Source organism: Loxodonta africana, chromosome 19 (genome assembly GCF_030014295.1).
Source record: "Loxodonta africana isolate mLoxAfr1 chromosome 19, mLoxAfr1.hap2, whole genome shotgun sequence".
In the NCBI taxonomy this organism is placed as follows: Eukaryota; Metazoa; Chordata; class Mammalia; order Proboscidea; family Elephantidae; genus Loxodonta; species Loxodonta africana.
In genome coordinates, this window is record NC_087360.1 from 250,950 (window position 1) to 278,613 (window position 27,664).

The 27,664-nt window shown below is 50.4% G+C and overlaps 2 protein-coding genes across 6 annotated transcripts in view; both read left to right on the top strand.

The window, feature by feature from the left end:
- CHFR (checkpoint with forkhead and ring finger domains) overlaps positions 1–11,362 on the top strand; it is a 50,560-nt gene extending 39,198 nt beyond the window's left edge. For all 3 annotated transcript variants that reach the window (XM_010600816.3, XM_010600818.3, XM_064271977.1), the window contains 2 exons: positions 995–1,067; positions 2,479–11,362. In XM_010600816.3, the coding sequence (XP_010599118.1) occupies positions 995–1,067; positions 2,479–2,521 (116 nt within the window). In that variant the 3' untranslated portion in view covers positions 2,522–11,362. The remainder of the gene's footprint in view (positions 1–994; positions 1,068–2,478) is intronic.
- A 231-nt stretch (positions 11,363–11,593) lies between these two features.
- Positions 11,594–27,664, top strand: part of GOLGA3 (golgin A3) — a 47,608-nt gene continuing 31,537 nt past the window's right edge. The window contains exons 1-8 of one of the 3 annotated variants that reach the window (XM_064271974.1): positions 11,594–11,886; positions 18,497–18,810; positions 21,029–21,307; positions 23,766–23,878; positions 24,318–24,821; positions 24,924–25,003; positions 25,605–25,716; positions 26,404–26,710. In XM_064271974.1, coding sequence (XP_064128044.1) covers positions 18,684–18,810; positions 21,029–21,307; positions 23,766–23,878; positions 24,318–24,821; positions 24,924–25,003; positions 25,605–25,716; positions 26,404–26,710 — 1,522 coding nt within the window. In that variant the 5' untranslated portion in view covers positions 11,594–11,886; positions 18,497–18,683. Of the gene's footprint in view, positions 11,887–18,496; positions 18,811–21,028; positions 21,308–23,765; positions 23,879–24,317; positions 25,004–25,604; positions 25,717–26,403; positions 26,711–27,664 lie in introns of all 3 variants that reach the window. The other 2 variants (XM_010600815.3, XM_064271976.1) reach the window with 2 other exon arrangements.

The following is a 27,664-nucleotide window of genomic DNA, read 5'->3' on the forward strand; positions in this document are numbered from 1 at the left end:
CACCATCATAAGTTGGTTCTGAAGTAACTTGAATAGTTTTTTTTTTTTTTAGTTTTTACTATTGTTGCCTTTTATTATCACTGTCTTTATAAATCTGATCTTTATTTGCCCTTGGGGGTTGGAAACGTTACATATAAACTTACTACACATATATTTTAATGTATACATACATGAAAAGACACAATCCATAGAACTGACTCCAACAGTGAAGAAGAGTTGGATGACATGGCGTTCTGTGCCTCGCAGTAATAACTCTACTTGTGGAAGGTGCTGGATCATCTGGACGGTCCATGGAAATGGGGCTGGTATTTCTAGTCAAAAATTTAGTGAGAGTTATCTGCATGTTCCTTGTCTTTTTTCCTTCAAGTGTTTCTCAGTAACACATTTCTGCTTCCGGAATCTGCCTGTCGACTTCAGCAAAGTGATCAGCATTTGGTTCCATGTTCTCAAGCAACCGAAGCCCCTGATTTAGTTTAGGAAAAACTCAAGCTAATCTTTTCACTGTAAAGTTTTTTGACAACTTCTCTCCTTCTTCTTTCTTTCTTCAGCATTTCTTTCCTCGTCAACATCCCTTAAGTCCTGATCTGTCAGTCTCCCTTCTCTGTGGTCTCTCAGCTGTTCCACGTTGGCGATACCAAGTTCTAAGTTCAGCATTCTTGCCATGTAGACCATTTTTCCACCCATCTCTTCCATCATACTACGGTCAGATTCTTGGAGTGTGTTCACATAACTCAGCCATTTTTTCCACATCCCCTGCACACATTTTCCCGTAACTTCCTCCCAGGAGGATATGATGTTCCGGATACACTCACGTGTGTACAAGAAATGTGGTTTGTTGTAATTAGCATGTGTTGTAAGTTGGGGACTACCTGTAATTACAAAGGGTGACAAAACGCTGTGCATTTTGACTGCAGTTTCTCTTTGGGGCTCTGCTCTAATTAGCTGAACTTGTATGTGATTGTATATGATATTTCTTTTGTTTTTCCCCTTTTAGTGGCTGTAACATCCCGTCCTGATTGCTATTGGGGTCGCAACTGCCGAACTCAGGTGAAAGCACACCATGCCATGTGAGTCAGGGGTAGCCTGGGGGGTGGGGGGTGGGGACAGCCCCAGGGGGGTGGGAGCAGCTGTGGGGGGGGGGTGAGGGTGGGGGCAGTTGCAGGGGGTGGGGCAGCCGTGGGGTGGGGGTGGGAGCAACCACAGGGGGTGGAGGTGGGGTGGGGGTGGGGGCAGCCACAGGCCTCTTGCCAGAAAGGCAAGCTGATTTTCACGATGGCTTTTTTGTGAGTACTTTTGCCAACCTGATACAGGGATATGGAACCTTTATCCCTTAGCTTTTAGGGGGATAATGTGGAACAGCCTATTTATAAATATAATTGTTTAGTCTTCATATGTCTATAAAGTCACACATCTGTGAAATTTAGAAACCTTGCTGTTCTGTTACCTGGTGCCATGAAGTGCCTGCGTGCAGATGTCCACCAGCATCTTCAACGCCACGTCTGCTCACGGGTCACGTTGTCAGTCCTCTGACAGCTTCTGGGTACCACCTCCTTCCCACCTGGCGTGTTTGAGACACAGCAGGTGTGAATCTTGTTGTGGTCACTGAGAACTTCCAGTGAAGCCACAGGACCCACTCAGTAATACCAGGACGGTTGACTGTTTCTTTCATCCTGTGAGCGGGTGATGGCAGTCCCTGGAGCGCAGTCACCCCTTTAGTTCTTAAATGTGGTCTTTGAGAGGCTTGTTCATGATCACATCTCATTGCACCTGAGAGGCCACATGTCCAGGAATAATTTCCTCACGTCCTGTTTTAAACAGCTAATGAGGCAATTGCTATAAATATCCAGAGCTCACATAGATTGATGATGTTCAGACTAACGTGTCACCCCACATAGCAGCTTGTGGTCTGAAGTGGAGTCACACGTGAGATGTGGTGAGGGTGCAGGTGGACAGCGACTGCCTCTGAGGAATAGTCTTGTGGGGGAAAGCTTGCTTCGTATTTGAGCGTGAGCAGCGTGTGGAAGGGACCATGTTGTCGTAAGGAGAGCTTTCATTAGTAACTGGCTACCCCTTCTTAGTAATGTGATGAATAAGGGTTAAGGGCACCCGCAGTTCTTCCCATGAAGACCACGCCCATTTCTGCGTAGTTCACGGAATGAGGCGCAACCACCCCACCCGCGTCAGGTGCCCTCACAGTGGTGTTGGGGAACCTGCAGTGCCAGGGGGCACTCCCACCAGCTTCAGCTTGCAAACTTCTGGAAAATTACCTAAAACATGTTGACATCTATTTTAAAATTTAAGAGAGGAAAAAGAAGGCTACCTTTGGGGATGAGTTTCTTTGAATGTTGACTGTTGTGAATCCACACACATACACACAATTTATTTCTTATGTAGTTCTTCCTGCGTGCTTTCAAAATTTCATTTATTTGAATAATTATATGATGCCTTTTGTGTAATTTGACCATTTTCTCCTTGCAGGAAATTCAATCATATTTGTGAACAAACACGGTTCAAGAACTAAACGTCAGGTGAAGCACCAAAACGATTGGAGAGGTGAAGGTTAAGTGACAGACGCTTCCCAAAGTTCCAAATGCAAGCATCCTAAGGGCATTTTCCTGGTTCCCTTCTCAGGGGAAGTGGGATCTCGGCGTCAGGGACTCTGGTGTGGCTCTCGCACTTTGTGGAGCTTTACCCTCTAGTGAGAGCTTTCCAAGTGGCCAAAGGCCTAGCTGGCCTACAACCGTCTTCCCAACTGGGTGCTTGTCCCCAGCACACTGCCCCGGGGCCGGGGCCTTTATCCAGGAGTCCCTGCACTTCTTCAGCGTCCCCGGGCAGCTGAAACCTGAGAGCTTCCCATCAGAAAGCTGTGTTCCTTCTGTGCACATGACAGTAGTAAGCTTTGCTGTTTTTACCCCTTCCACAATTACAATGAAATTCCTTCGTGAAAAGTTTCGTAGGAGAAAAGGCAGTTTATCAGACAATTTTGTCATTTAGGGAAATGGGGCCCAAGCTTACAGCCTGTCAGGTGTACAGAATGTGCTGCTGTGGAGAAAACCACAGTGTTTTATGTAGTTTTTATTTTAATACGTTTGGTGCTTACCTTCTTCTCATAAGACTTAAAAGTAGCACAAATAATATAATTTATAATTTACAAATTGATGAAATTTGGAGTAGTATTTGAAAGAATAAATGTGTGTTTCTGTTTCTTAAAAAAAAGACCATCAGATGTCCAAAACTGCTGACTTTCAAGCTTCCAGCATTAAGTCAGTGTCCGTCCTTCTCAGAACTGTGTGAGTCAATTGTCTGAACATCTCAGCCTGGTTCTTGTGGGGCTGTTTGTGCAACCAGCAGCTGTGGGGCCAGGCACAGGCAGCTGCTGGAGTGCTTGGCCTCAGGGACCTGCCGGGCGATGGTGACCTATCTGAGCTCCTCTCCTTCCATTCTCTGCTGTAGCCAGAAAGCCCTTCCTTGCTAATGTCACACCCTTCTGTTCCCTCCCTGCATCCCTGGGGCCATCGAGGCTGTGGGTTGTGGGGTGGTGGTGGGTGGAAGCTGGGTGTTGTGAAGGTGCAGGACAGCTTCCCAGTGCCAGCTCCATGCCCCCATCATGGCTTTGGCCGTGTGCTCTGGCATCACTTCTGTCCGTCTGTCCTGCCAAGGTCCCAGAGCCCATGGAGAGAGCGCCTGGGATCAGTTCTTGCCGTGGGCATGGCCTTGGCCCCCCCTCACACCTGCCCTGCCCTTGTACATTGGGACCGCCATCTCATCTGGAATGATACTTGAAATGTTTGTAAGAAAAATTGCTTTTTAACTGTCATTGAAATCACCTGTTATATTTGTTCGCAAACAATTTTTTTGCTTCTTCTCAGGAATACGATTTTCAACTGTTGTCTTGCTCTTGATACACATGCTGAGAAGCAGCTCTCTGAGTATGTGGGAAAGGCGTTTTTTTCTTTCTAGTAGCCAGCTGTGTGGTATCTCTCCCCTCACACCTGGTGCATGCCAGACCGAAGCCTGCAGGTTGTGCCGGAAATGAAGCGGGTGTTCTCAACCCCGGAGGCCGCACTCGTGTGTGACGAAGGAAATATCCTCCTTGCTGTCGGCTGACTGACATGGGCTCCATCATCAGACTGACCCCACCCCAGGGCACAGCCCAGTCGCCCACGGTGAATTGGATGGCATGTTGGCAGTGCCGCTGGAGGGCCCGGCAGCCCACCTCCCGCCGGGCCCAGGTTTGTTCCTCCTGCCTCAGGAGGCATCCTCGTGCCGTCACCCTCGTCTGTGCCTCAGGTTGCCCTGCCACCCTGTCCCTGCCTCAGCCCCACCAGACACCCCTGCCCCTTGGAGGACACACACTGTTAGGGGAACACACAGCAGCCCCCGGGTCTGCCAGGTCTGCCCATGGAGGCAAGGGGGCTCCAGTTCCAGGCGACGCGCACTCCCCACCTCCGTTCTCCCGTGATTGAGGGTTCTTTCGGGACCATGCCCAGCAGACCTGCGGCGCCTTGTCCTAGCAAGCACTTGGGTCTCCAGGATAGAACTGTGCCCTGGCCTGAGCCCAGGAAGCAGGCCCAGTGGTGGTTGGACGGTGATGGTGTTTGCGGGGTGGCCAGTTGTGGGCTCCTACAGTGTGTGATGATTTTTTGTATTTCCTGTCCTTCAACACCCTCCCTCCCCCAAAAAAGAACCTCCACGTGCTCGAGAAGCCTGCTGTCTGTGTCTCCCTGTCCCGCCACCCTGGCCGTGTGGGTGTGGATCGTGGGTGGCCATAGGGTCTCTGAGCTGCTGCTCTGACTCCTAGGGCTGAACTCAGGACAGACCAATGTTGGGTCTCCAGCTGCCCCTGGCCCCTCGAATGTCCCCAGTGAGCAGCAGACGCTAACAACTGTCTCCCACGGCCTCATCCCCATCTTCCCCGTTAGATTCTGGGGCCGCCTCTTCCTTACATCAGTGTGCATCTCCAATTCACGCTCAGAATTGCCACTTCCTGGTCTGAAGGGGATTCTGAGCTATTAGCAAGAAGAGGGGCCTCCTGCAGGCTCCATTCCCTGGAGGCAGGTTTGGCTCAAGTCTGTCATGGTTCACAACTTGTTGGCCAACCCAAAACAGAAAAGAAAGCACTGAGTAGTTTGGATCAGCCCTCCCACTGAAGACGACTCACAAAGGTGGTTGAAACAGGTTTTAAATCATCCTGAATCCCTCAGAGCTAACAGGATTGGAGTTACCGGGCCCAGATCAGAGAGACAGGCCCAGCAGGCTGACCCCGCCCGATGGCAGAATAAGGCACATGCAGGGTCCTGGTGACACCCCCTTCTGTGGGCTCCTAGCCCTGGAGGAGGGTGAACAGGAGTGGGATCAGCCTTTACACCACCTGCAGTGGCACTGAGGCACAAAGGCCAGGTCCTGGAGCTGTGTCACCATAGCGCTCTCTGGAGAAGGAACACAAAAAAGGGGACGTTTCAGGTTTAGGAAGCCCCGAGTTGACCATGCATCACAGGTGACTGGAAGCATGGGGCCTAAGGTCAAGCCACCCCTGTCCCCGTATCTCCCCATGTTGGCCCCGCCAGTGGCAGGACGGCCGTCAGCTACCACCCCTCAGGTCTTATCTAGGCTGAAGACAGGTGTCACTGACCTGATCCTGCGTTGGGTGAGCCACGGTCCGATGAGCCAGACAGAGCTGTCTCCTAGAGCTCTGTCCCCCCTGGCAGGTAGGCACGGAGCCCCCTACAGGCAGAGGGAGATGGGACTGTTGCCCCAGAAGGGCAGTGGCTGCTGGGATGCAGACCTTGCCAGCAGTAGCCATAGGGGTGTAGGCTGAGTCCTGCCAGAGTGGGACCTCACTGTCCTGGAGGTGAGAGGAGCAGTCAGACTGCACTGCCCCCTCAGGGAGCGGCACCCTCTGGCAAGTTCTGCTTGGAAATACGATCCCATCCTTCCTTGCTGCACAGGCAAGCTGGTGTGGGGTGTAGGAGGGAAGGCCGTGTGTGGAGAAGAGACAGGCCTCTCTGACCAGCTGGTCCCTGTTGTTTTATCACTGGGATGTTGCGGCAGCCCCCTACAGAATCCAGTCCATAATCCTTGGTGGGCGCATGAGATTTGTCACACCTGGTGCCTGTGGCACCGTCAGCCCCTATTTCCACCACTCACTGCCTGGGGATGCCTCAGTCTCATCTGTGAAAAGGAAACTCCACAGGGTGTTGAGGGGATGTAGGCACTGCTGCACATTAAGGGTTTAGAGTAGCCTGGTGCAGAGGACACTCAGTAAATGTCAGCGGTCCTTCCACCTTCCGGCAGAATCTTCCAGCACTAATTTGGGCATGCCACATGCCGTTTCATTTCTGTTTGGCAAGTGTGTGGCTTTGCTTCGAATTTCTTTTCTTTCTGTCATCTCCTCGCTTCACCGGCTGACAAACCAAAACCCCAAGAACCATTTTCATTTTCTCATGCTCCAGTCCCAAATCTACCAGCAAGTCCTGTGACCTCTCCCTCGACTCTGTTACTTCCAGAGGGTGTCTTCCGTTCCTCCTTACCTGGCTCCTACTTCCACTCTGCTTTCGATCTGTCTCCACAAAGTGGCATGGAATGGTCATGTAAAACCAAGTCAGGTGTGTCACTTCCTTCCCATGCAGTGACCATGAAACCCTAGCCCCTGCACGGCTGCAGTAGGTGGTCCCATCGTGGCCTCAATGCTGCCCTCCAGTTCCTGGGCCCTTGGACGTGCTCTCCACCCTGGTCCCGAGCTGGGTCATGTCTCGCTTTGGCCGGCCAGACGGCAGCAAATGATGCAAAGAGGACAGCAGTGCTTGTTTCTCAGAGTGCGCCAGGGCTGCACAGCGGCCTCGACTCCTGAAGATGAAGGGTCACTGGCAGAGGCCTGTTCCTCCTGCTGAGCCAGATCCACTGGCCGACACAGGTGAACCGCAGGGGAGCTAGCCTCACCAGCTTCCACGTGCGAGCAGTTTCGTTTTCAGGAATTTTTTGAGCCAGTTAAACAGCCATTACTAAATCAGATGAAGTAAGAATGAAATAAATTACATCAAAAATAGATACGGCAAGTACTCAAGACTCATCACTTCCTAGTTAATTCACCACATTTGTCTATAATCTAAGCTCTTGTGGGCTGATGTGTTTGTGCTGTAGAAGTTCGTATGATGGCATGCGCTATCGGAGGTCACTTCCTAAGCTTATTTTCCAGCTGCAGAAAAGCTGGAAAATAATATGGTGAACACTCGCGAGCCCTTCACCTAGAGTCACCAATTGTTGGCTTTTTCACATTTGCATTCTCTCTGTCCGTGTGTTATTTCCATGCATATTATTCTGCTAAGCCACAGAGAGAAAATCATTAGCTATAAATGCCTCAGTCTGTATCTCCTAAGAAAAAAAAGTCTGTTATATGACCAGTATAATGACACTTCACTTGTCTTCTCGAGAGGCCCTTTGAAATCTGTTCAATTCTCTTACTTCATCAATTCTTCCTTTAACTTTAGCTGCTCGACGTTCGAGAGCAAGTTTCAGAGTCTCCTCTGACGTCCATCTTGGTCTTTTCTTTCTTTCCTGTCTTTTCAATGACCTCTTGCTTTCTTCATGGATGATGTCCTTGATGTCATTCCACAACTCGTCTGGTCTTCGGTCACTAGTGTTCAATGCGTCAAATCTATTCTTTAGATGGTCTCTAAATTCAGGTGGGATATACTTAAGGTCATATTTTGGCTCTCGTGGACTTGCTCTGATTTTCTTCAGTTTCAACTTCAACTTGCATATAAGCAATTGATGGTCTGTTCCACAGTTGGCCCCTGGCCTTATTCTGACTGATGATATTGAGCTTTTCCATTGTCTCTTTCCACAGATGTAGTCAATTTGATTTCTGTGTGTTCCATCTGGCGAGGACTGTGTGTATAGTCACCGTTCATGTTGGTGAAAGAAGTTATTTGCAATGAAGAAGTCGTTGGTCTTGCAAAATTCTGTCATTCGATCTCCGGCATTGTTTCTATCACCAAGGCCATATTTTCCAACTACCGATCCTTCTTTGTTTCCAACTTTCGCGTTCCAATCGCCAGTAATTACCAATGTATCTTGATTGCATGTTCAATCAACTTCAGACTGCAGCAGCTGATAAAAATCTTCTATTTCTTCATCTTTGGCCCTAGTGGTTGGTGTGTAAATTTGAATAGTAGTCTTATTAACTGGTCTTCCTTGTAGCCGTGTGGATATTATCCTATCACTGACAGCGTTGTACTTCAGGATACACCTTGAAACATTATTTTTGACGATGAATGCAACACCATTCCTCTTCAAGTTGTCATTCCCAGCATAGTAGACTATATGATTGTCCGATTCAAAATGGCCAATACCAGTCCGTTTCAGCTCACTAATCCCTAGGATATCGATGTTTATGAGTTCCATTTCATTTTTGACAATTTCTAATTTTCCTAGATTCATACTTTGTACATTCCAGGTTCTGATTATTAATGGATGTTTGCAGGTGTTTCCTCTCATTTTGAGTGTGCGTCAGGGTTGTATTCTTTCACCATACCTACTTAATCTGTATGCTGAACAAATAATACGAGAAGCTGGACTTTATGAAGAAGAACGGGGCATCAGGATTGGAGGAAGACTCCTTAACAACCTGCGTTATAGAGCTGACACAACCTTGCTTGTTGAAAGTGAAGAGGACTTGAAGCACTTACTAATGAAAATCAAAGACCACAGCCTTCGGTATGGATTGCACCTCAACATAAAACAAAAATCCTCATAACTGGACCAATGAGCAACATCATGATAAACGGAGAAAAGATTGAAGTTGTCCAGGATTTCATTTTACTTGGATCCACAATCAACAGCCATGGAAGCAGCAGTCAAGAAATCAAAAGACACATCACATTGGGTAAATCTGCTGCAAAGGACCTCTTCAAAGTGTTGAAGAGCAGAGACGTCACCCTGAAGACTAAGGTGCGCCTGACCCAAGCCATGGTATTTTCAATTGTATCATATGCATTTGAAAGCTGGACAATGAATAAGGAAGACCGAAGAAGAGTTGACGCCTTTGAATTGTGGTGTTGGTGAAGAATATTGAATATACCATGGACTGCCAAAAGAACGAACAAGTCTGTCTTGGAAGAAGTGCGGCCAGAATGCTCCTTAGGAGCAAGGATGGTGAGACTTCATCTTACATACTTTGGACGTGTCGTCAGGCAGGATCAGTCCCTGGAGAAGGACATCATGCTTGGCAGAGTACAGGGTCAGCAGAGAAGAGGAAGACCCTCAATGAGGTGGATTGACACAGTGGCTGCAACAATATAAGGATGGTGCAGGACTGGGCAGGGTTTCGTTCTGTTGTGCATAGGGTCGCTATGAATAGGAACTGACTCGACGGCACCTAACAGCAACGACATGACCAGCATAATTACCAGATTCAGGAAATTAAACGTCGAGGCATTGCTATTACCTAATGTACAGTCCCTGCCTAATTGTAGCAATTATCTCATCAGTATCCTTGAAAGACCATTTTGTTTTCCAATCCAAAATATGCCCTGCATTTAGCCGTCATTTCTTTTCAGCCTACATTAGCCTTGTGTGTCCTCAGCCTTTGTCTCTCATGAAACGTGGCGAAGAGGCCACGTGTCTATTTGGGTGTATCTGCCGTTTACTCATGATCAGGTTTAGATTATGCATTTTTGGCAGCAGCACTACACAAACTTATCCCATCAGGAGGCAGGTGAAGTCAGTGTGTCCATTGTTGTTGACGCTTAGTCAAGGTGGTGACTACCAGTTTTCTCCACTGTAGATGTAACTTTCCCCTTTGCATGTAGTAATATGCGGGAGATGCTTTGCGACTGTAATATCCTGTCGTCTAATAAACTTTTATACACTCGGCATCTATTGAAGATTCTTGCCTGGACCTGTTATTACTAAACTGTTTAAAATAGTGATTTTCCCAGACTACATGCCTTCTAAATTTATGGGTTGTCCACCCGCCTCTTTTGTGTTTGCTTGTTTTTCGCATCCATTTGGACTCATGCATTCTTTTTTATCAATGCGTTGCAATAAATAATTGCCATAATAAATTCTGATGCTAAAATTGACTCAGATTTGGCCAGTGGGAGCCGCCTCAATATAACTCCGAAGTCGTCTTTTTTTTTTAATGACAGGTTTATTGAGATGTAATCCATTTACTATGAAGCTCATCCTTTTAAAATGTACAGCTCAGTATTTGGTATTTCCCAGAGTTGTGCATCAACTAGGCTTTTGTGTGGACACAAGTTTCGTTTCTCTGGGGCAGATGCCTAGGTACGCAGTCTCTGGGTCATGTGGTTACACGTAATTTTTTATGAAACTGCCAAACAATTTTCCAGAGGGTGCACTATTTAACATCCCTCCTATCAGCTTAAGAAATCTAGTTTCTCCACATCCTTGCCAGCACTTGGTATTGTCACTATTTTTTTTTAATTTTAGCTGCTTTAATAGTTGTGTAGAAGCTCTGGTTGCACAGTGGTTAAGCACTTGGCTGCTAAGCAAAAGAACGTCAGTTGGAATCCACTAGCGGCTCTGTGGGAGAAGTGGCAGCCTTGGAAACCCTATGGGGCAGTTCTGCTGTGTCCTATATGGTTGCTATGAGTCGGAATCAACTTGATGGCCACGGGTTTAGTTTTGGTGGTTTAATAGGTGTGTGGTAATATTTCAACGTGGCCTTAATTTGCATTTCCCTAATGTCTAGTGATGTTGAACATCTTTTCACAAGCCTGTTGTCATCTGTATGTCCTTTTTGGTGAAGTGTGTCTTAATGTCTTTCAGCTGTTTTCTATTTGTATTTTTTTGTTTTTACTGTTAAGTTTTGCGACTATATATTCCAGTGATTTGCCCTCTGTCAGATATGTAGGGAGCCCTGGTGGCACCCTGGTTGCTAACTGAGAGGTCAGAGGGTTGAACCCACCCAGCAACTCCAGAGGAGAAGGATGTGGCAGTCTAGTCTGGTAAAGATTTACACCTTGGAAACCCTATGGGGCAGTTGTACTGTGTCTTATAGGGTCGTTATGAGTCAGAACGACTCCACAGCAATGGGGTTTTTATTTTTTGGTCAGATATGTGGTTGCAATTTTTTTCTCACAACCTGTAGCCTGTCTTTTCACCCTGTCAACAGTCTTTCTCAGAAAGTTTTTCATTTTGATGAAGTGCAATTGACGGATTTGTCTCACCAAACCCTAGGTCCGCAAAATGTTGTTTCCTTCTAAAAGTCTTATACTTTTACATTTAAGTCCGTGATAACTTCGGGTTAATTTTTGCATTTGCAGATGACATGATTATCTACACAGAAGATACCAAAAAATCTACAAAAAAAAAAAAACCTCCGAGAATTAGTAATAAGTTAGGGAACAAGTTCTCAGGACACAAGAGCTTGTGATTTGCATTACACAAAATTCAATCACATTTCTGTATGCTAACAATGAACACGTGGAAACCAAGATTAAAAACACAGGACCCGCCTCGGGCCGTTAGCTTACGAACCACGCCCACAACATGACAGATGGGCGGGGTGGGGGCGGGGCGGGTAGCCTTGGCCACGCCACTTCCTCCGGAAGCTCAGTTGTCCGACTTCCGGTTGAGGGTCGAGCTCTGCGAGTCCGGAAGTTGGGTTTGTCCAAGGGAAAGGGCCGCAGACTCAGATTCACTGTCTGGATTCCTCCGTGGGCCTGTCCTGGGTGGGCCTCATATCGACCCTGTGGCCCCGGCGTCCCCAGCCCGACTGGCTGGCAGGAGAGGACACTCCCTCGCGGAACGGAGGCAGCGCGCCCCGCCTGTTCCCGGGGGCCCCGCGGCCGTTGCACCGCCGCGACCCGCCCCTCGTCCGGCCACGTCTCCGCTGAGCCGCCGCGGGGCCGCAGCGCCTGGGTGAGCGTCGCGGACGGGCGCCGGGAGCCCGGGGCTGGGGTCCGGGCGGCCGGGCGGGCGGGCAGGGCAGGGCAGGGCCGGCGCGGCGTGCGTCACGGCCCTCCGCGCCCGGGGCCCGGGGCCTGGACGCCGCTCCGCGGGGCGCAGAGCCGGCCTTCCGCCTGCGGTCGCTGCTGCCCGCGCCTGCAGAGCGGCTGCCGCCTCGCAGTCCCGAGCGGGGCCCGTGGCGGAGCCGTGCCCCCGGTCTTGCCCGTGGCGGAGCCGTGCCCCCGGTCTTGCCCGTGGCGGAGCCGTGGCCCCGGTCTTGCCCGTGGCGGTGCGCGTGCCCCCGATCTTGCCCGTGGCGGTGCGCGTGCCCCCGGTCTTGCCCGTGGCGGATCCGTGGCCCCGGTCTTGCCCGTGGCGGAGCCGTGGCCCGTGGCTGGCGGCAGCGGGTTTAAGTCAGCCGCGCGCGGCCCCGTTGCCTCGCTCGCTGCAGACGCAACGCCGCGGCCCCGGGCGCTGACACGCACCGCCGGACCGGGGTCCCCGCCCCAGGGAGCGGGCGCCGTCGCGGTGCTGTGCGAACCCGGCCGAGAGGCCTCCGGAGCGCCGGCTGGGGGACAGGCAGCGGGGGCAGGCGCGCCAGGCCCTGCTGTGACCTCCGGGCCCGGGGGACGGACGCAGACAGCAGAGCGGCCTTGACTGCGCGTGGGGCCGGCCTGGCGGGAGGTGGCTTGTGGCCCCTGTGACACGGAGCTCGCCTTGCGCAGTTGGGGGAGAGCGGTTCAGCAGAGCGAGCAGCAAGTGTGAAGACCCCGAGGGAGGAGGAGGTTTGGTGTCCGCGGGTAGAAAAATGTGGCCAGGGAGTGTGGAAAAGTAGGAAAGTATATATAGGAGGTGGGGAAACCCTGGTGGCCTTGTGGTTAAGTGCTACGGCTGCGAACCAGAGGGTCGGCAGTTTGAATCCGCCAGGCGCTCCTTGGAAACTCTATGGGGCAGTTCTGGTCTGTCCTATAGGGTCGCTATGTGTCGAAATTGACTCAGCGGCACTGGGTTGGGTTTGGTTTTTGCATAGGGGATAGGAGCCCCAGTGGGCAGTGGTTAAGAGCTTGGCTGCTAACCAAAAGCCTGGCAGTTTGAATCCGCCAGGCGCTCCTTGGAAACTCTATGGGGCAGTTCTGGTCTGTCCTATAGGGTCGCTATGTGTCGAAATTGACTCAGCGGCACTGGGTTGGGTTTGGTTTTTGCATAGGGGATAGGAGCCCCAGTGGGCAGTGGTTAAGAGCTTGGCTGCTAACCAAAAGCCTGGCAGTTTGAATCCGCCAGGCGCTCCTTGGAAACTCTATGGGGCAGTTCTGGTCTGTCCTATAGGGTCGCTATGTGTCGAAATTGACTCAGCGGCACTGGGTTGGGTTTGGTTTTTGCACAGGGGATAGGAGCCCCAGTGGGCAGTGGTTAAGAGCTTGGCTGCTAACCAAAAGGCTGGCAGTTTGAATCCACCAGCTGCTCCTTGGAAACTCTATGTGGCAGCTCTACCATGTCCTACAGGGTCACTATGAGTTGGAATCAACTTGACAGCAGTGGGTTATAGGGGATAAGAATGCAGTTGTAGGTAGGGCCAGGTTGTTTGTGGCTTCATAGTTTATGGGAAGAGATTTGGATTTTATTGTCAGTATAATTGACAACCACAGGGACATGGTAAACCGTTTACAAGTGACTCATGGATTTTTCATGTTAAATTGTCCCTTTAATATTTCACATGTAACCGTTTACTGGGGTGATAGCTTTCAGTTACGGTGTACTTTGAATGGCAAGAAAGGAAATAGATTTTTTAACTTTGTCATCTGACATAACTCAGATTCAGAAATAACTTTTTCTTTCAGTTGCTTTAAGAAGTAGTGTACTTTCCGAAGTGAGAATATCTTCAGTAAGTGAGAATATCTTCAGTTGGCTTTTACCTATCAATTTTGACAAGCAACAGTTGAAAATAATGGTCAGTAATTGCTACCATTTGTTGAGGGCACAGGTCAGACCTGTGCCATATTGCATTTAATCCTGGTAATAATTTTGTGCTAATTTCTTCGTTGTTTTACTGATAAGGAAGCAGGCTAAAAGTAGTTGAAGGAATCCACCCAAGATCTCACGTGTGAGCAGCAGAGGAGCCAGAATTTGAAGCAGAGGTATTGACAGGAGAGCCTGCCTTTGAAATCACCATGCCGGGTAGTGGCAGGAGGCTCGTCATGATATTTTTGGTTTTCACTTTGTACATAGTTCTCTGTGTTTACTTGTGATTCCTAGTTGTGGTCTTAACCAGACTTAACTTATGAAGGAAATCCTGTTTTTTACCTTTGGCTGGGCTCTGCTGTTGCTAATTGCCGTAGGAACAACTCAAGATAAGGCAGGGTGGGGGAGATGGAGCTGTCAGACTTCATGTAATCCCAAAAGGAGGGACACTGGGAGTCATGCAGTGCCTGAGACAAGGTCCTCAGTGTGGAGTCCCTTGATGCCAGGAAGTTGGAATAAGGGGAATTAAGTGAGTGGGACAGCCTGGCACATTTGTCTCCTGTTTGGCTTGCCTGCCGCAGGGAACGAGAATTTCCTTGGCTGATGTTCTTCTTTCCTGGACAGTGCTAAGTGTAGGCACTGTCCCTCTGTAACTCCTCAGCTGCCCCTCCTTCTGCCCGCCCTCCTCTGCTTGGTATATTTTTCTAACGGCGTAAATAAGTCAGTCTAGTTCTGCTGGTTGCTTTGCTCTTCTTGCTCGCTTAGGTCACGTTGCTTGTCTGTGCTGCTACCACTCTGTGCTGGTCTTCCAGTTTACAACTCCAGGACATCCTTTTTCCCCTACTGGAACTGTGGCTCCCAAATTTTTTTTTTTTATTGTGGTGAACATATACATAACAAAGCGGACACCGTCTCAACAACTTCTACAGGTACAATTCAGCGACACTGATGATATTCTTCCAAGTTGTGCAACCATCTTCACTAACGTTTTCCAAGGTATTCTCCCACCGTTCGCCTAAACCCAGTGCTTCCCAAGCAAGTGATCCCCCTTCTTCCCCCTTCGCACCCATGGTGACCATGAACAATCTTTGGTTTCTTTATTTTTACTTATTTCACATAAAGTGAGATCATAAAATACCTGTTGTTTTGCAGCTGACATTTCTCGCAGCATAACATTTTCGAGTTTCATCCACGTTGTGGCGTCAAGACTTCATTTCTCTTTATGGCTGAGCAGCGCTCCGCTGTGTGTATATACACCACATTTTTATCCATTCGTCTGTTGATAGACATTTTGGTTGTTCCCACCTTTTGGCTATTGTGAAAAGTGCTGCAGTGGACATTGGTGTATACGTTTCTGGTTGTGTTCCTGCCTTCACTGCTTGTGGATATACACCTAGGACTGGGATTGCGGGATCACGTGGCAGCTCTATATTCAACACTTTGAAGAATCACCAAGATGTTTTCCACAGAGGCTGCACCATTTTACATTCCCAACAGCAAAGAATGAGGGCTCCAGTTTGTCCACAACCTCACCAACACTTGTTTTCCTTTTTTTTTTTGGATCATTGCCATTCTAATAAGGGTGAGGTGGTATCTCAGTGTAGCTTTGATATGCATCTCTTTAATGGCTAACGGGAGCCCTGATGGCACAGTGGATAAGAGCTTGGCTGCTAACCAAAAGGTCGGCTGTTCAAATCTACCAGCCGTTCCTTGGAAACCCTATGGGGCAGTTCTACTCTGTCCTATAGGGTCGCTATGAGTCAGAATCAACTTGATGGCATCAGGTTTGGTCTTTTGGTTTTAATGGCTCATGACGTTGAGCATCTTTTCATGTGCTTGTTGGCTATTTGCATATCCTCTTTGATGAAATGTCTGTTAAGTCCTCCGCCCGTGTTTTAATTGGGTTTCTTTTTGTTGTTTCCCAAGTAGTTTTAATAGGAACAGTTGGAGCCTTTATGTATTTGGAAAAGCAGTGCTGATGCTCAGGAATGTAACTGTTTTATCATCTTACTCTGGAACCATTATTTTGGTTGCTGAGCGGTAGCGTCTGGCAGAGCCAGAGACGTAATTCATCGCTGGGTGGTGAGCACTGCTGTGAGCTAGGGAGTGTCTGAGGTATAGGGAGGCAGGCGTGGAGTGATCTCTTTGCTTCTAAGGACCTCCCAGTCTGGTGGAGTAGACACAACCACAGTCATACACACCACTCACACACACATTGATGCCCCCACACAGACGTACACACCACACACATACAGACACACACTCATGTCTGTTCACACACACACAAACCACATTCACACTCACATGGGCACAGATTCACACACAGACATATACACACAACACACATACGCTAAGACATGCTAATGTACATTCACACGTACACACGCTTGTGCACACTCAGACATAAAAACCACATACATGCACATTCACACACAGACATACACACCTCACACATGCACACACAGACATACACACACAGACATGCACACACCTCACAAATGCACACAGACGTGCACACACCTCACACATGCACACAGACATGCACACACGGAGACATGCAAACACCTCACACGTGCACATAGACATATACACACCTCACACGTGCACACAGACATGCACACACATACACATACCTCACATATGCTGACACAGACATGCACACACAGACGTGCACACACCTCACACATGCACACACACAATTATAGTATGACGTGCTAGGAGCAAGGGTGCGGATAAGGATAGTGATAGCGGAGGGAGCAGACGAGGCCATTTACCTGAGGTTCGGGAGAGACTTTGGAGGTGGCAGCTCCTCGCAGTAGCTGTGGAAGGGTCACAGGAATTCGCCTGGTGGCCAGGGAAGGAGGAGGGCATCTCAGCAGAGGGGTCGGCTTCTGCAGAGTCACGGGTGCAAGACAAGCATTTAGTTGACAAACACTGATCACTGCCATCTTTGTGCAAACAGGGCATTGTGGGGAACATATCACCACCCACTCCCCAACAAGGCAGAAACAAAGTTGTCAAAACCAAGATGTTTCAAAGCAAAATGCAGGCATTCGTTTGCTGAGGAATTTATCAGGAGGACAGCTTTCTGACAGTCACGTGTATGCAGCACGCAGTGCTCAGTGGTAGTCACTCCAGACGCCAGCAGTCTGCTGTGCGTGCCGTGCAAGATGCTCATGTGTGATCCGCGATCCTCGAGGGGCAGGACCACACAGAGGGGCAACGTGGAGCACTGTTTGGCTGCTGTGCCCCCCTTGCTTTGCAGATGTTCGTGTACAGTCAGGCAGTGGTACGGATGGAATCCCGTTGTGGCCAGCTGACTCCCCACTCGCTGTTCCACCACGTGTTGGGATTGCAGCTGAGATGTTACAGTCCCAGTTGTGTTTGTAGTTTGTGGGTGTTACGGAGATTTTCCATGAAGGCAGGACCTAGCAAAAGGGTGATCTTATGTTGGATGTGCCAAGATAGGCGTGCTGTTTAAACCCTTCCGCCCACCCTCCCACCTTGGGAATCACTTCCAGGTGAAAGGTTACTGACAGGCATTGGTGCTGCACATGGACATCGCAGAGACAAAACAAAGTTGAGAGCTCTTGTTGGACATGAGATCTTTTTTTGTGTGTGGGAAAGGCTCAGCAACTTCCTTCATTTCTGTGATTTAGACATGGTTTTCATCTTCAACATTTACACGTGCCATACTCCGTGGCCCTGGACTGACCCTGGAATCCTTGTTCAGAGTGCTTTCTCGGTTAGTTGTGGTGGGTCTGTGGTCGCTAAGGTTCTCACGTGGTTTGTGCCAACGGCATTAAAACACACCTTAGTGACAGTGTTACATTTAATAGCGTGTGTAACTGTGTTGTATTCTTAACAGTGCCGTCAGTGATCATGGTGTCTCTGGCCTGTGGGGTGCAAGGCAGCAGAGGGGGAGGCAGATTATTAGTCACGAGCCACATGCTCACAGCTGCACAGAGAGACACTCCCGAGATGGGACATGACTGCACAGGTGGTCTGGGCTGCACCCCCACCAATGGGCGCCTTGTCAGGGAGGCAGGGCGGAGGACAGAGGAGTCGTGGAAAGCAGCCATACTCTGTCCTGCTGCTGCGAGTGGGTGCCAGCATCTCCATGGGAGGACAGCCTGGTTACGTGTCTTACCTGTAGTTCCTATACAGAATCCATGGACTAGAGAAGAAAGGTAATTTTGTATCATGAAACATATAAACACAGAATGATGCATAAGATAATATGAAACTTATTTTAAAGGATGTAAATGTTGGCATTTCTGCAGAAGGAATAATAGCTAATATGGTACCTTGTCTGTTGGTGAGGAAGTGAGTCTATACTTCAAAGATGATAACCAGTTGCCAAACTTTGGGCGAAGCTTTGTGCCTTTAAACTTAGCCAAGAAGAATGGGTTAAGTGATCATGATCCTGCTGGAATAGGACATGAGAAGTGGTTACCTGCCACCCAGTTCCACCTCAGGTGCCCGTTCTGTGTATTCTCAGCCCCTGCTCGGCATAGAGCACACAGGGATCACACCTGTGGCTTCGTCCCTCTCACTCTCTGTGTGCTCTTTAAACCTGACGATGAAACTTCGTAATACATGCTCTCTCTTTCTCTCCTACCAGGTATCATGACATTAGTTGGTTGCACTTGAAGCCATTCATGAACTTTAAACCTGCTCCAAACCATGGAAAGTGTGGTGCAGTCCTTCAGGAGAGCTCTCAGCTACTGCTGATGGAGAGGAACTGGCCTTGCTAGCGGTTCACCTGCCGCTCTGTGTCACCCCAGGTCACCCTGTCTGCACACGTCACCATGGATGGTGCATCTGCCATGCAAGGTGGCCTTTTAGAGTCTAATGGTGGCGCCTCAGTGGGCCCCAGGGCCCTCCTGGAGCCCCCAGACTCTCCGGTGCAGCCCGACAGGCGGGACGCGGCCTGGGGTAAGTCACGAGTCGTGCTGTGTGCTCTTCACTTTTGCCTCCAACAGGAGGGCTTGGGCAGCTTGTGTTTTGGGGAGGGCTGTTTAAGAGGAACCCTGGTGGGGTAGTGGTTAAGAGCTCATCTGCTAAACAAAAGGTCAGCAGTTCAAATCCGCCAGCTGCTCCTTGGAAACTGTATGAGGCAGTTCTACTCTGTCCTACAGGGTCGCCGTGGGTTGGAATTGACTCAGTGGCAATGGGTTTGGTTTGGTTTGGGATGTTTAAGACCATACGTGAACTCTTCATTCATTGAAAGTTGTTTTTAATAATCTTATTTGATGGTCACTCTGAACCCGCTGCCGTTTGTGTTTAACAGAAGGGTGACGGCTCGGTGGTTCTGGGGGCATGTGGGTGACAGCACGGTGGCTTTGGGGACATGTGGAGTGACGGCACGGTGGTTCTGGGGACACGGGGGGTGACCCCATGGCAGTTCTGGGAACATGGGGGGTTAATTATGCACTCCATTATCACAGACCTCCCTAGTTAAGAAATGGCATCACATATGATGGGCTTTAAAGTAGTTGGTTATACGAATGATAACATACTAGCCGAAATTGTACTCTAATCTTGTAAAATGATGTTCAAGCACTTAAGATGGCCTTGTGGTCACTGCACTTAAGTGAAGTCAGGTGGGAGAAGAACATGTGGGTTGAGGGCAGGGACACTCTGGACAGACCCAGATGTAAATCTGCCTCTGTTTCTTAGAGCCATGTGCTCGAGAGCAAGGCGAGTAGCTTCTCTCAGCCTTCACTTCTTCCTCTGAGCAATGGAAGGTTCGTGGCAGCTACATCATCGGTGGTTGTGAGGGTAAAAGAAATTGAGGCCCCGAGAGCACCAAGCACATGATGTTTGTGAACAGGATGGCCTCTTTTGTCTTTGTCCTTGTTTGTCCATCACGGGCTCATGTATGGAAACAATGAAGTCTGACTGGACCTTTTCTCCTTTAGGGCTTTTAACTGCAGTCTGATGCTCAAGTTATTCTGCTGTGTAAATGGGGAGGCTAGAGCCTCTGTCAGAACGTGACACGAACCCAGTGAGCGCGTCTCTGCGATGCTGCCCACTGCGGAACTGGAGCATGGCCTGTCCTAAAAGGGCATCTGGTAGCCAGCGGTTGGTCTGGTCTCCTTGTGGCTTCCACTTCTCGTTGTGGTGCCCTTGTTTTATGCTGGTTTTATTTTGGGGGCCCCAAGTAGCCTGAGAGTAAGTGGCTGTATTAGTTGGGACCAATATGTGCAAATAACAGAAACCTACCTAGAATCAGCCCGTGCTAAAGGTGCTTTCCTAGGTGCATGCTATACGTGGCCAGGCTCGGCTGGGCCTCAGGGCCACCACAGGCACAGGCTGGGGCCCAGGACCCTCAGCTGCTGCCTTTCCCCACACGTCATTTTGTTCCTTCAGCCAAGCTCAGGATCTCCTTCACGCGGTTATACGAAGCCTCAGAATTGAGGGGGCAGGAAAGACTAAAAATAACTGTAGCAAGTATTTCTTCCTTTGTTTCTTTTTGGTGAGAAATATGTTTTGGTATAGTAAATGATCCCATCCGTAATCGCATTAGCAGGTGGAACTAAGCCTAACACACAGACACAAGCAGTCACTAGATCGGCTGGGGGGGCGGTGGGGGGGTAAGTAAGGCAAGCCAGGAAGCACTCTTGCGTTCTGTGCTCAGCCGTGCCGATCGCCAGGATTCTGCCCCGTGCTGGGATTGCTCTCTGTGGAGGGCAAACTCATGCTTCGCAGGGACTTTGGAGTCGACCCTCCATCACTGTGAGGCCAGCGCTGGTTGGGCACTGCCGTTGCCAGTGTCTGTCCAGAAAGTTGTTGGCATGCCCTCAGTTTTCCTGTTTGTATCTTAAACAGACTCTTGTAAAGTTTCTTATTTAAATGAAAACGGAATAGTATATTTGTATTTGAATCCTGCAATTGTAGGTGGGATATGAGCCCGTTGTGCAGGTAGGGACAGAGCATCCAGGGTGGTCGTGTGACTTGTCCCACATCACCCTGCGGTGGGAAGAGGAACCCGAGGCTGCTCTTCTCTCCAAGTGAACGTGTTTGTAAGATGTGAAAATTGCTCGTGGTCATCTTTTGAAGCTCCTTTTTGTCCCACTTCAGCCGCGTATTTGGGAAAATGATTTGGTTTTGTTGTTAAAACCGTAATGCCCAGAGCTGCTTTCTTTTCCAGGTGCCAGTGGGACAGCAAACACAGTTCCAGGTGAAGGAGAAAGCCTGGAAGTCCTCAGCCAGGGGCACAGCTGCCAGAACGGGCTGGTGCCACCCACCCCAGGCCCTGTGATGCCTCTGGACCCCACCCCTCACTCAGTGGGTGCTGACTCAGCTCCAGGTGTGGCTGGTTTCCATGACAACCTAAGGAAGCCTGAGGGCACTAGTGCTGAGGGCAGTGTTAGAAAAGAAGCTTTGCAGTCTCTCAGACTAAGTCTTCCTATGCAAGAAACGCAACTCTGTAAGCATCCGTTCGTCATCATGCCCCCCCTGTTCTCCTCAAGCCTCTGCTCTGTCTTCATCTCGTGGTCGGCCTCCTGGAGGCAGACGGGGATGTGTGTCTAGCCACTTGCTGTGTTGTCATGTGGTGGGGTGTGTCTGACAGGCTTGCCGCATTGCAGAGAATGGAAGCGTGCTTGGTGTGAAGCCCCCTTGAGGCCGGGTGCCTCTTCACCACGGTCCCACAGAACGGTCTGCAGGCAGGCAGGGGCTGGCTTGAAGAGACAGTTTGACAGCTGTCCTCTAAAAGCTTTCTTTTATGACTTCCTTTAATAAACAATGACCGTGTGCTGACCTCTGGGGTTTCAAAGACGAAGGAGCTGCAAACTGGTGGCTGTGAGCCTGGAAGCCTCGGGATCTTTCTTACCCTTATTGTTTGTCTGCCCCTCCAGGTCAGCCTTTATACACCTTGGCAAACATGCCTGTGGTTTTTGGTCATTGTTTTTAAGATGGCATGATATTGTTCACACTGGTGTATTTTTTTCTCAGCATTGTTACGTGAAAATTCCTCTAAATTCATCCTCTGATGGCTGTGTGTGGCCCTGTTTTCTGTACTGTCCTCCTGCTCTCTGAGCTCCTGGACGGTGGACAGCACTGCAGTGACCACTGTGGTGTACATGTCCTGGGAGTCCCAGCTCTAACTGCCGGGCTGGGCTCCCAAAGGTGGGCGGCTGGTCAGAATGACGTGGTTGGCACCATTGCTTACCCTGTGTGGTGCTGGGCTGCTTCTCCCAAGCCCTCCCGCTTTGTGATGTTTACCAGTCTGATGGCTGCAGTGTGACATTTCATTGCTACTTTAATTTGCACTTCACCATCACCAATGAATTTGAGCATCTTTTTATCTTTGGCCATTTAGACATTCTCGTCTGTATCTTTGGCCCATTTTTATTTTAAGTTGTTTGTCTTTTTCTTCACAAGCATTGTTTTGTTGGAGCTGCAGTGTGGTTTAGAAAATTGCTGGAAACTGGTTGCCAACATTTAGGTCTAGAGATTTCACACAAAAGTCTGGATTCCTTACCTGACCAGCATGAGAGCTCTGGCTTCCAGTCCCCCACACAGCCAGTCTGCTGGTGTCTGCTGCCCCCTTTTGGCCGATGTCACCTTCCCACGTGACATTGTGTGGATCAGCTCGTGGCCGTCACCCTGAGGGTGTGTCTCTCTTGCCACTTGCTGCAAGCTTTCAGCGTCCTTTGGCTTAAACCCAGCCCACTCCGCTCACTTACATCGCCTGCCTGAGACCTGCAGGCCCCGAGTTTGCCGCCCCGGTACCGTCTAGATAGAGTCAGCCTCATCGGAAGTGCTGATCTTTTCAGCGACAAGATAAATTCACAAGTTAATGATGACGTTGATGAATTTCCAGTGAAATTCCTGGTGACTGTTCAGATTGTAGGAGTGATTTAAAACAACTGCTGCGACCTCCTAAAATCCACATCTGAGTGTGGTGACGTAGATAAAACTGTCATATGAGTATAGCGTTCCACAGGACCGCCTGTTGCTGCACTGAAGGTGATATGGCCAGAAACCTAAAACTAGGGGCACGGTGACATTCTGGTTTTGTAACCGTAATGCCTTTATACTCACTATTTGACCCTTTTAAAACTCAAAATAAACGATTTGGGGAGTACATATCTTTAATTCTGTTATTGGCTAAAGTGTTGTAGTTTCCCTGGGCTGGGTCTTGGCTGATGGAACAGCTGCAGCTCTCGCAGGCCGATGTGGCCTTGTCCCGTAGTGAGTCCCAAGTTGGTCACGTGAAGCCAGTCTCTACGGTACATTATCCCTTTGATAAAAAGCTAGCTGGTTTAGATACAGTCTTACAAAGCCTAATTATAACATGGCTGTTGTTGCAGGAATTTAGATCAGGTTATTCCCCAACCTGTAGCTGCACCAGGAAATAGTGTGTGATCCCACTTGACCAGTGGTTGGCGTTGTCCCTGATCCTTATCACTGAATGTCATTGCACCGTGCCTGCACTCTGACGTTCCTCACAGTTCAGCTGTGAGCACCTCTCGTAAAGTCGGAGTGCAGCACTAAGGCTCAGTGGGAGCGAGGACCTGTGTTACTCACACAGCATGCCCCACCTTGGGAAAAGCTGTCCATCGGGCTATAAATCCTTTTTGCTATAGAAAAGCATGTTTTAAGCCAATTCTGTTTTACAAGCCTGACTTCCATAGGCAGCGGTGTGCCGTGGACGAGCGCAGGTTAGTCCCAGGCCGCTGGGCCTCACGAGAAGAGGCCTGTCTGTGTCTGTGTGAGAGGCTCTTTCACCTCTGACCCTGGAATTGCCCATCCATGCTCCGTGGCTGTGCTTTGGGAGTTAAAACATCCTGGTGGTTAAATGCAAAACGGCCCAGCTATCTTCGCTGATGTCTCTAGGCCTTGGCAGGTTATGCATTTCTAAATGACTTTCCACGCTACAGGCTCGACAGAGGCCTCGCCGCCCCTGGAAAGGGAGGAGCAGGTCCGCCTTCAAGCGCGGAAACGGCTGGAGGAGCAGCTTCGACAGTACAGGGTGAAGCGGCAGCAGGAGAGGGTGAGTCCCCCCGCCGCCCCAAGCTGTGAGGGAGCCTTGGATACGATCCGGCTGCAGCATCTGGGTTAGTCTGGGTTTGGTGGGCTCTGTACAGATGCTAACTGTGCTTCCTTATAGACTTAAAGCAGATCTCCTTCAACAGGCCTTTTTTTTTTAAAAAAACTTTTTATGTTTATCTGAAAGAATAAGCATGGGAGAATAGCCAGAAAAGGTTTGTAGAAGACATTTGATGAGGAAGGTGTTGTTTAAATGCCGTAAAGCCATGGTGATGGGAGGCACATGTGTGATAGCTGGCTCTAGGCTGGTCAGTGGGAAGTGATCTTGGAGCAGGGAGGTGGCCAGGGCCAGAGGTGAGTAGAAACAGCCACTTGAGGTGGCAATTTTAGGATGCTGCTTGTTCATTCTAAAAATGATGTTTGTACTTTTGTTTTCTTCTCAGTCCAGCCAACCTGCAATTAAAATGAGACTTTCCAGCACACTTGACCCTGAGCTCATGCTCAACCCAGAGAACTTGCCGAGGGCCAGTGCTGTGGCCATGACAAAGGAGTACTCTTTCCTGCGTACCAGCGTTCCTCGAGGGCCGAAGGTGGGCAGCTTAGGGCTCCTGGCAAATTCCAAAGAGAAAAAAAGTCCCAAATCAAGCAGGATTCGGTCTCTGGCTGATTACAGAACTGAAGATCCAGATGCCGGGGACTCAGGTGGGGGTGCCTCGGCCGCCGGCCCTTCTCGGGGCTCTGTGAAGCACAGCAGGGGCAGCATGACGTCCGTGGTATCTGGGGCCGGCCTGCCCCCCGAAGCTGACGCCCACCTGGAGGACACTTCCATGGCTGGAGACAACGCCTCCGACGTGGATGCCAGCGAGGCTGGTCTGAGGCTGGACGGGAACGACAGCGACAGCTCCTCCTACAGCAGCGCTTCCACCCGGGGGGCCGCGCGCACACTGGTAGGCACAGCCGGCAGCCAGGGTGCATCCTATATGGTCAATGGCCAGGAGATCGCTGCCGAGGCGTTGGGCCAGTTTCCTTCAATTAAGGATGTCCTCCAGGCTGCGGCAGCCGAGCATCAGGACCAGGGGCCAGAGGTCAACGGGGATGTCCGGAGCCGCAGAGACAGCCTGTCCAGCAGGTAGGCATGGACGCAGTGCTCAGGCACTGGCAGCAGGAGGCGCCTGACGCTGCACGCTCTCCTCTCAAGTCCCCTCCTAGCTGCAGGCTCCAGGGCCTGGCACGTCGCGGTCATCCTCAGCCCTGCCCCTCTCAGTTGTCACCATCAGCCAGCATTTCCTTCTCAGACGGCACTGCTGCTTCGTCGTTGTAGATTTCAGGTCTGCGGCACTGACATCTCTGTCTTCCATGGTGCACAGACATTTCTCTAACGTTGTGCAGATTCTTAAGTGGCTCACGGTTCAATGAGCATGTCCCAGCCTCGTGGGGGCCAAGGGGCCTGACTCCTGGCGGGGGTTTTTGCTCGTCTGTTGCTGTTTTGCCTTAGTGCTCTGCTTCAACCCTTTCAGCTGTTTATCTAAAGCACCGGGGGCAGGGTGACAGGGAGGTGTGGGATGTGGAGAGTGCGGAGCAGGTGCAGGAAGAATGAGCCACTCACACTCCCACTCGGGCCATGCTCCCTCCTCCAGCTGCGCCCCATCCTCTGACTGCTTTCCCTCCTCTGACTGTGCTCCCTGCTCTGACCTGACTGCGCTCCCTCCTCTGTGTGGTTTTGTCCCCAGTGTGTCCATGGAGAGCTCTGTCACCGAGGCCCAGGATGAGATGCTCCAGGTGCTTAAGGAGAAGATGCGGCTGGAGGGACAGCTGGAGGCCCTGTCACTCGAGGCCAGCCAGGTAACGGTGCTGACTGCCTTCCTGGTATCCTGGTTCCTGCTCTGGGGTGCAAAGTTGCATATGCGTCCTTATAAACAAGGCTTTTTCTGGCAATTATTACATGGCCCAAGTCTGCTCGACTCGGCCTGAGAAGTGTCAGCCCTGTGATTGTTGGGGTCAGGCCCTCCTTTTGTCCCTTGTGGACATGTCCTGAGTATGTCTGAGCTGTGTGATGAGAAGCCTGACAACCCTGACCGCTGCCTTCTTCTGGCGGGCCGCACTTCTTCTAACGGGAAAATTCCATCTTCACTGTCCTTGGTTTTGCTGACACGTGGGTTCTGCTTTTTCTGAGGCTAACGCTGCTTTTCTGGTATTCTCAGTGGGTATTTGCGGGTTTTGGTGGTTTTTTGTTTTTGAACTTTGTTCTCTCACACTCCTGTGTCCTGCAGCAGCGTTCACATCTGCCCGAGTGGCACTGTGCTCAGTCACAGGTGCGCCAGCCTCTAGCAGATGCAGCGCCCCCTCTGGCTTCCCTGGCCTGTTTGGGGAACCATGTCTGGGACGTTCTCCTGCGGCCAGCCGGATAGTTTTTAAAGCTTGCCTTTCGGGCATAGTCTGTCTCCCCAGGGCATCTCACCAGTCGGTCCTGCTAATTCACTGAGGAGGTCTGGTCCTTCGGAAAGTGACTGCGTGTTTGGGCTGTTCCAGGCACTGAAGGAGAAGGCAGAGCTGCAGGCACAGCTGGCCGCCCTGAACACCCAGCTGCAGGCACAGGTCGAGCACAGCCACAGCAGCCAACAGAGGCAGGACTCGCTCAGCTGCGAAGTGGACACCTTGAAGCAGTCCTGCTGGGACTTGGAGCGTGCCATGACTGACCTGCAAAGCATGCTGGAAGCCAAAAATGCCAGCCTGGCGTCCTCCAACAATGACCTGCAGGTGGCCGAGGAGCAGTACCAAAGGCTCATGGCCAAAGTGGAAGACATGCAGAAAAGCATGCTCAGTAAGGACAACACAGGTGAGTCCCCACTGCGCTGGCCTCTGCCTCTCCCAGCGAGCCGTGGCTTCATGGTGGGAGTCCTCTGCTCTGTGGGCTGGCCTGCTGTAATGTTAATTCACCTGTGGGCTTTGTATTACTTCGTAAGTTACACACAGATGTCTATTTTTGTAACGAAATACACCTTTTGGTGGAGCTCTCAGGCCTGCGGGTTTTACATGAGCAGCAAGGGAACGATTCAGGTCCTGGAGGTTTACTGTGAAACCTCGCAGTCAGCAGTCACCCTCCCAACTCGCTGTGCCATCAAGTCCCTTGGTTACCTGGTGGAGTAGAGCTGCCTCGTACTTCACAGAATCTCAGGTTGTGTTCAGAATACTTAACACCAATGCTGAGGTTGCCGGTTAGACCACTCTTCCTACCTGAGGTTCGGCCTTCAGCCTAGCTGGGTCCCCACGGGGTCCCTGTGTGGGGTCATAGGCGCTGTGGTGTGGCGGCAGCAGAGTACTTGGAACCTGGTCACCACTCAGTAGATGTTTGTTTCTCTGAGTTGAGTCCATGCATGGTTGGCCTGTCATTGAGAAGCCGAAACAGTTAAGAATTTTATTGTCGCAAGTGAGTGAAAACGCAACCCAAGTCGGCCTTAACAGAGATGGTGGTTGCAAGAGACAGGGAAACCCCCTGAAGCCTGGGGAGGTGTAGCCAGGAGCTCTTCCTCTGCCCTTGAGTCTGGCCAGATTGAGCCAGAAGGAGGAGTCCCGGATGAAAGCTGGAATGCCGCGGCTGGCATGCTCGTGACTCCAGGTCAGGCGGTAGACAATTTGCAGGCCTGACATGGGATGGGGTTGCTACTTCCTGAGGGTGGGGTGGTCCGTGTCTCCTTACCCTGTGTGTCTCCTAGCCCAGGCAGGTCCCTTCCAGCCTCTGCCCACAGGTCAGGAGTTGGGGGCAGCAGTCCTCCCTGAGAGCTTGACCCGC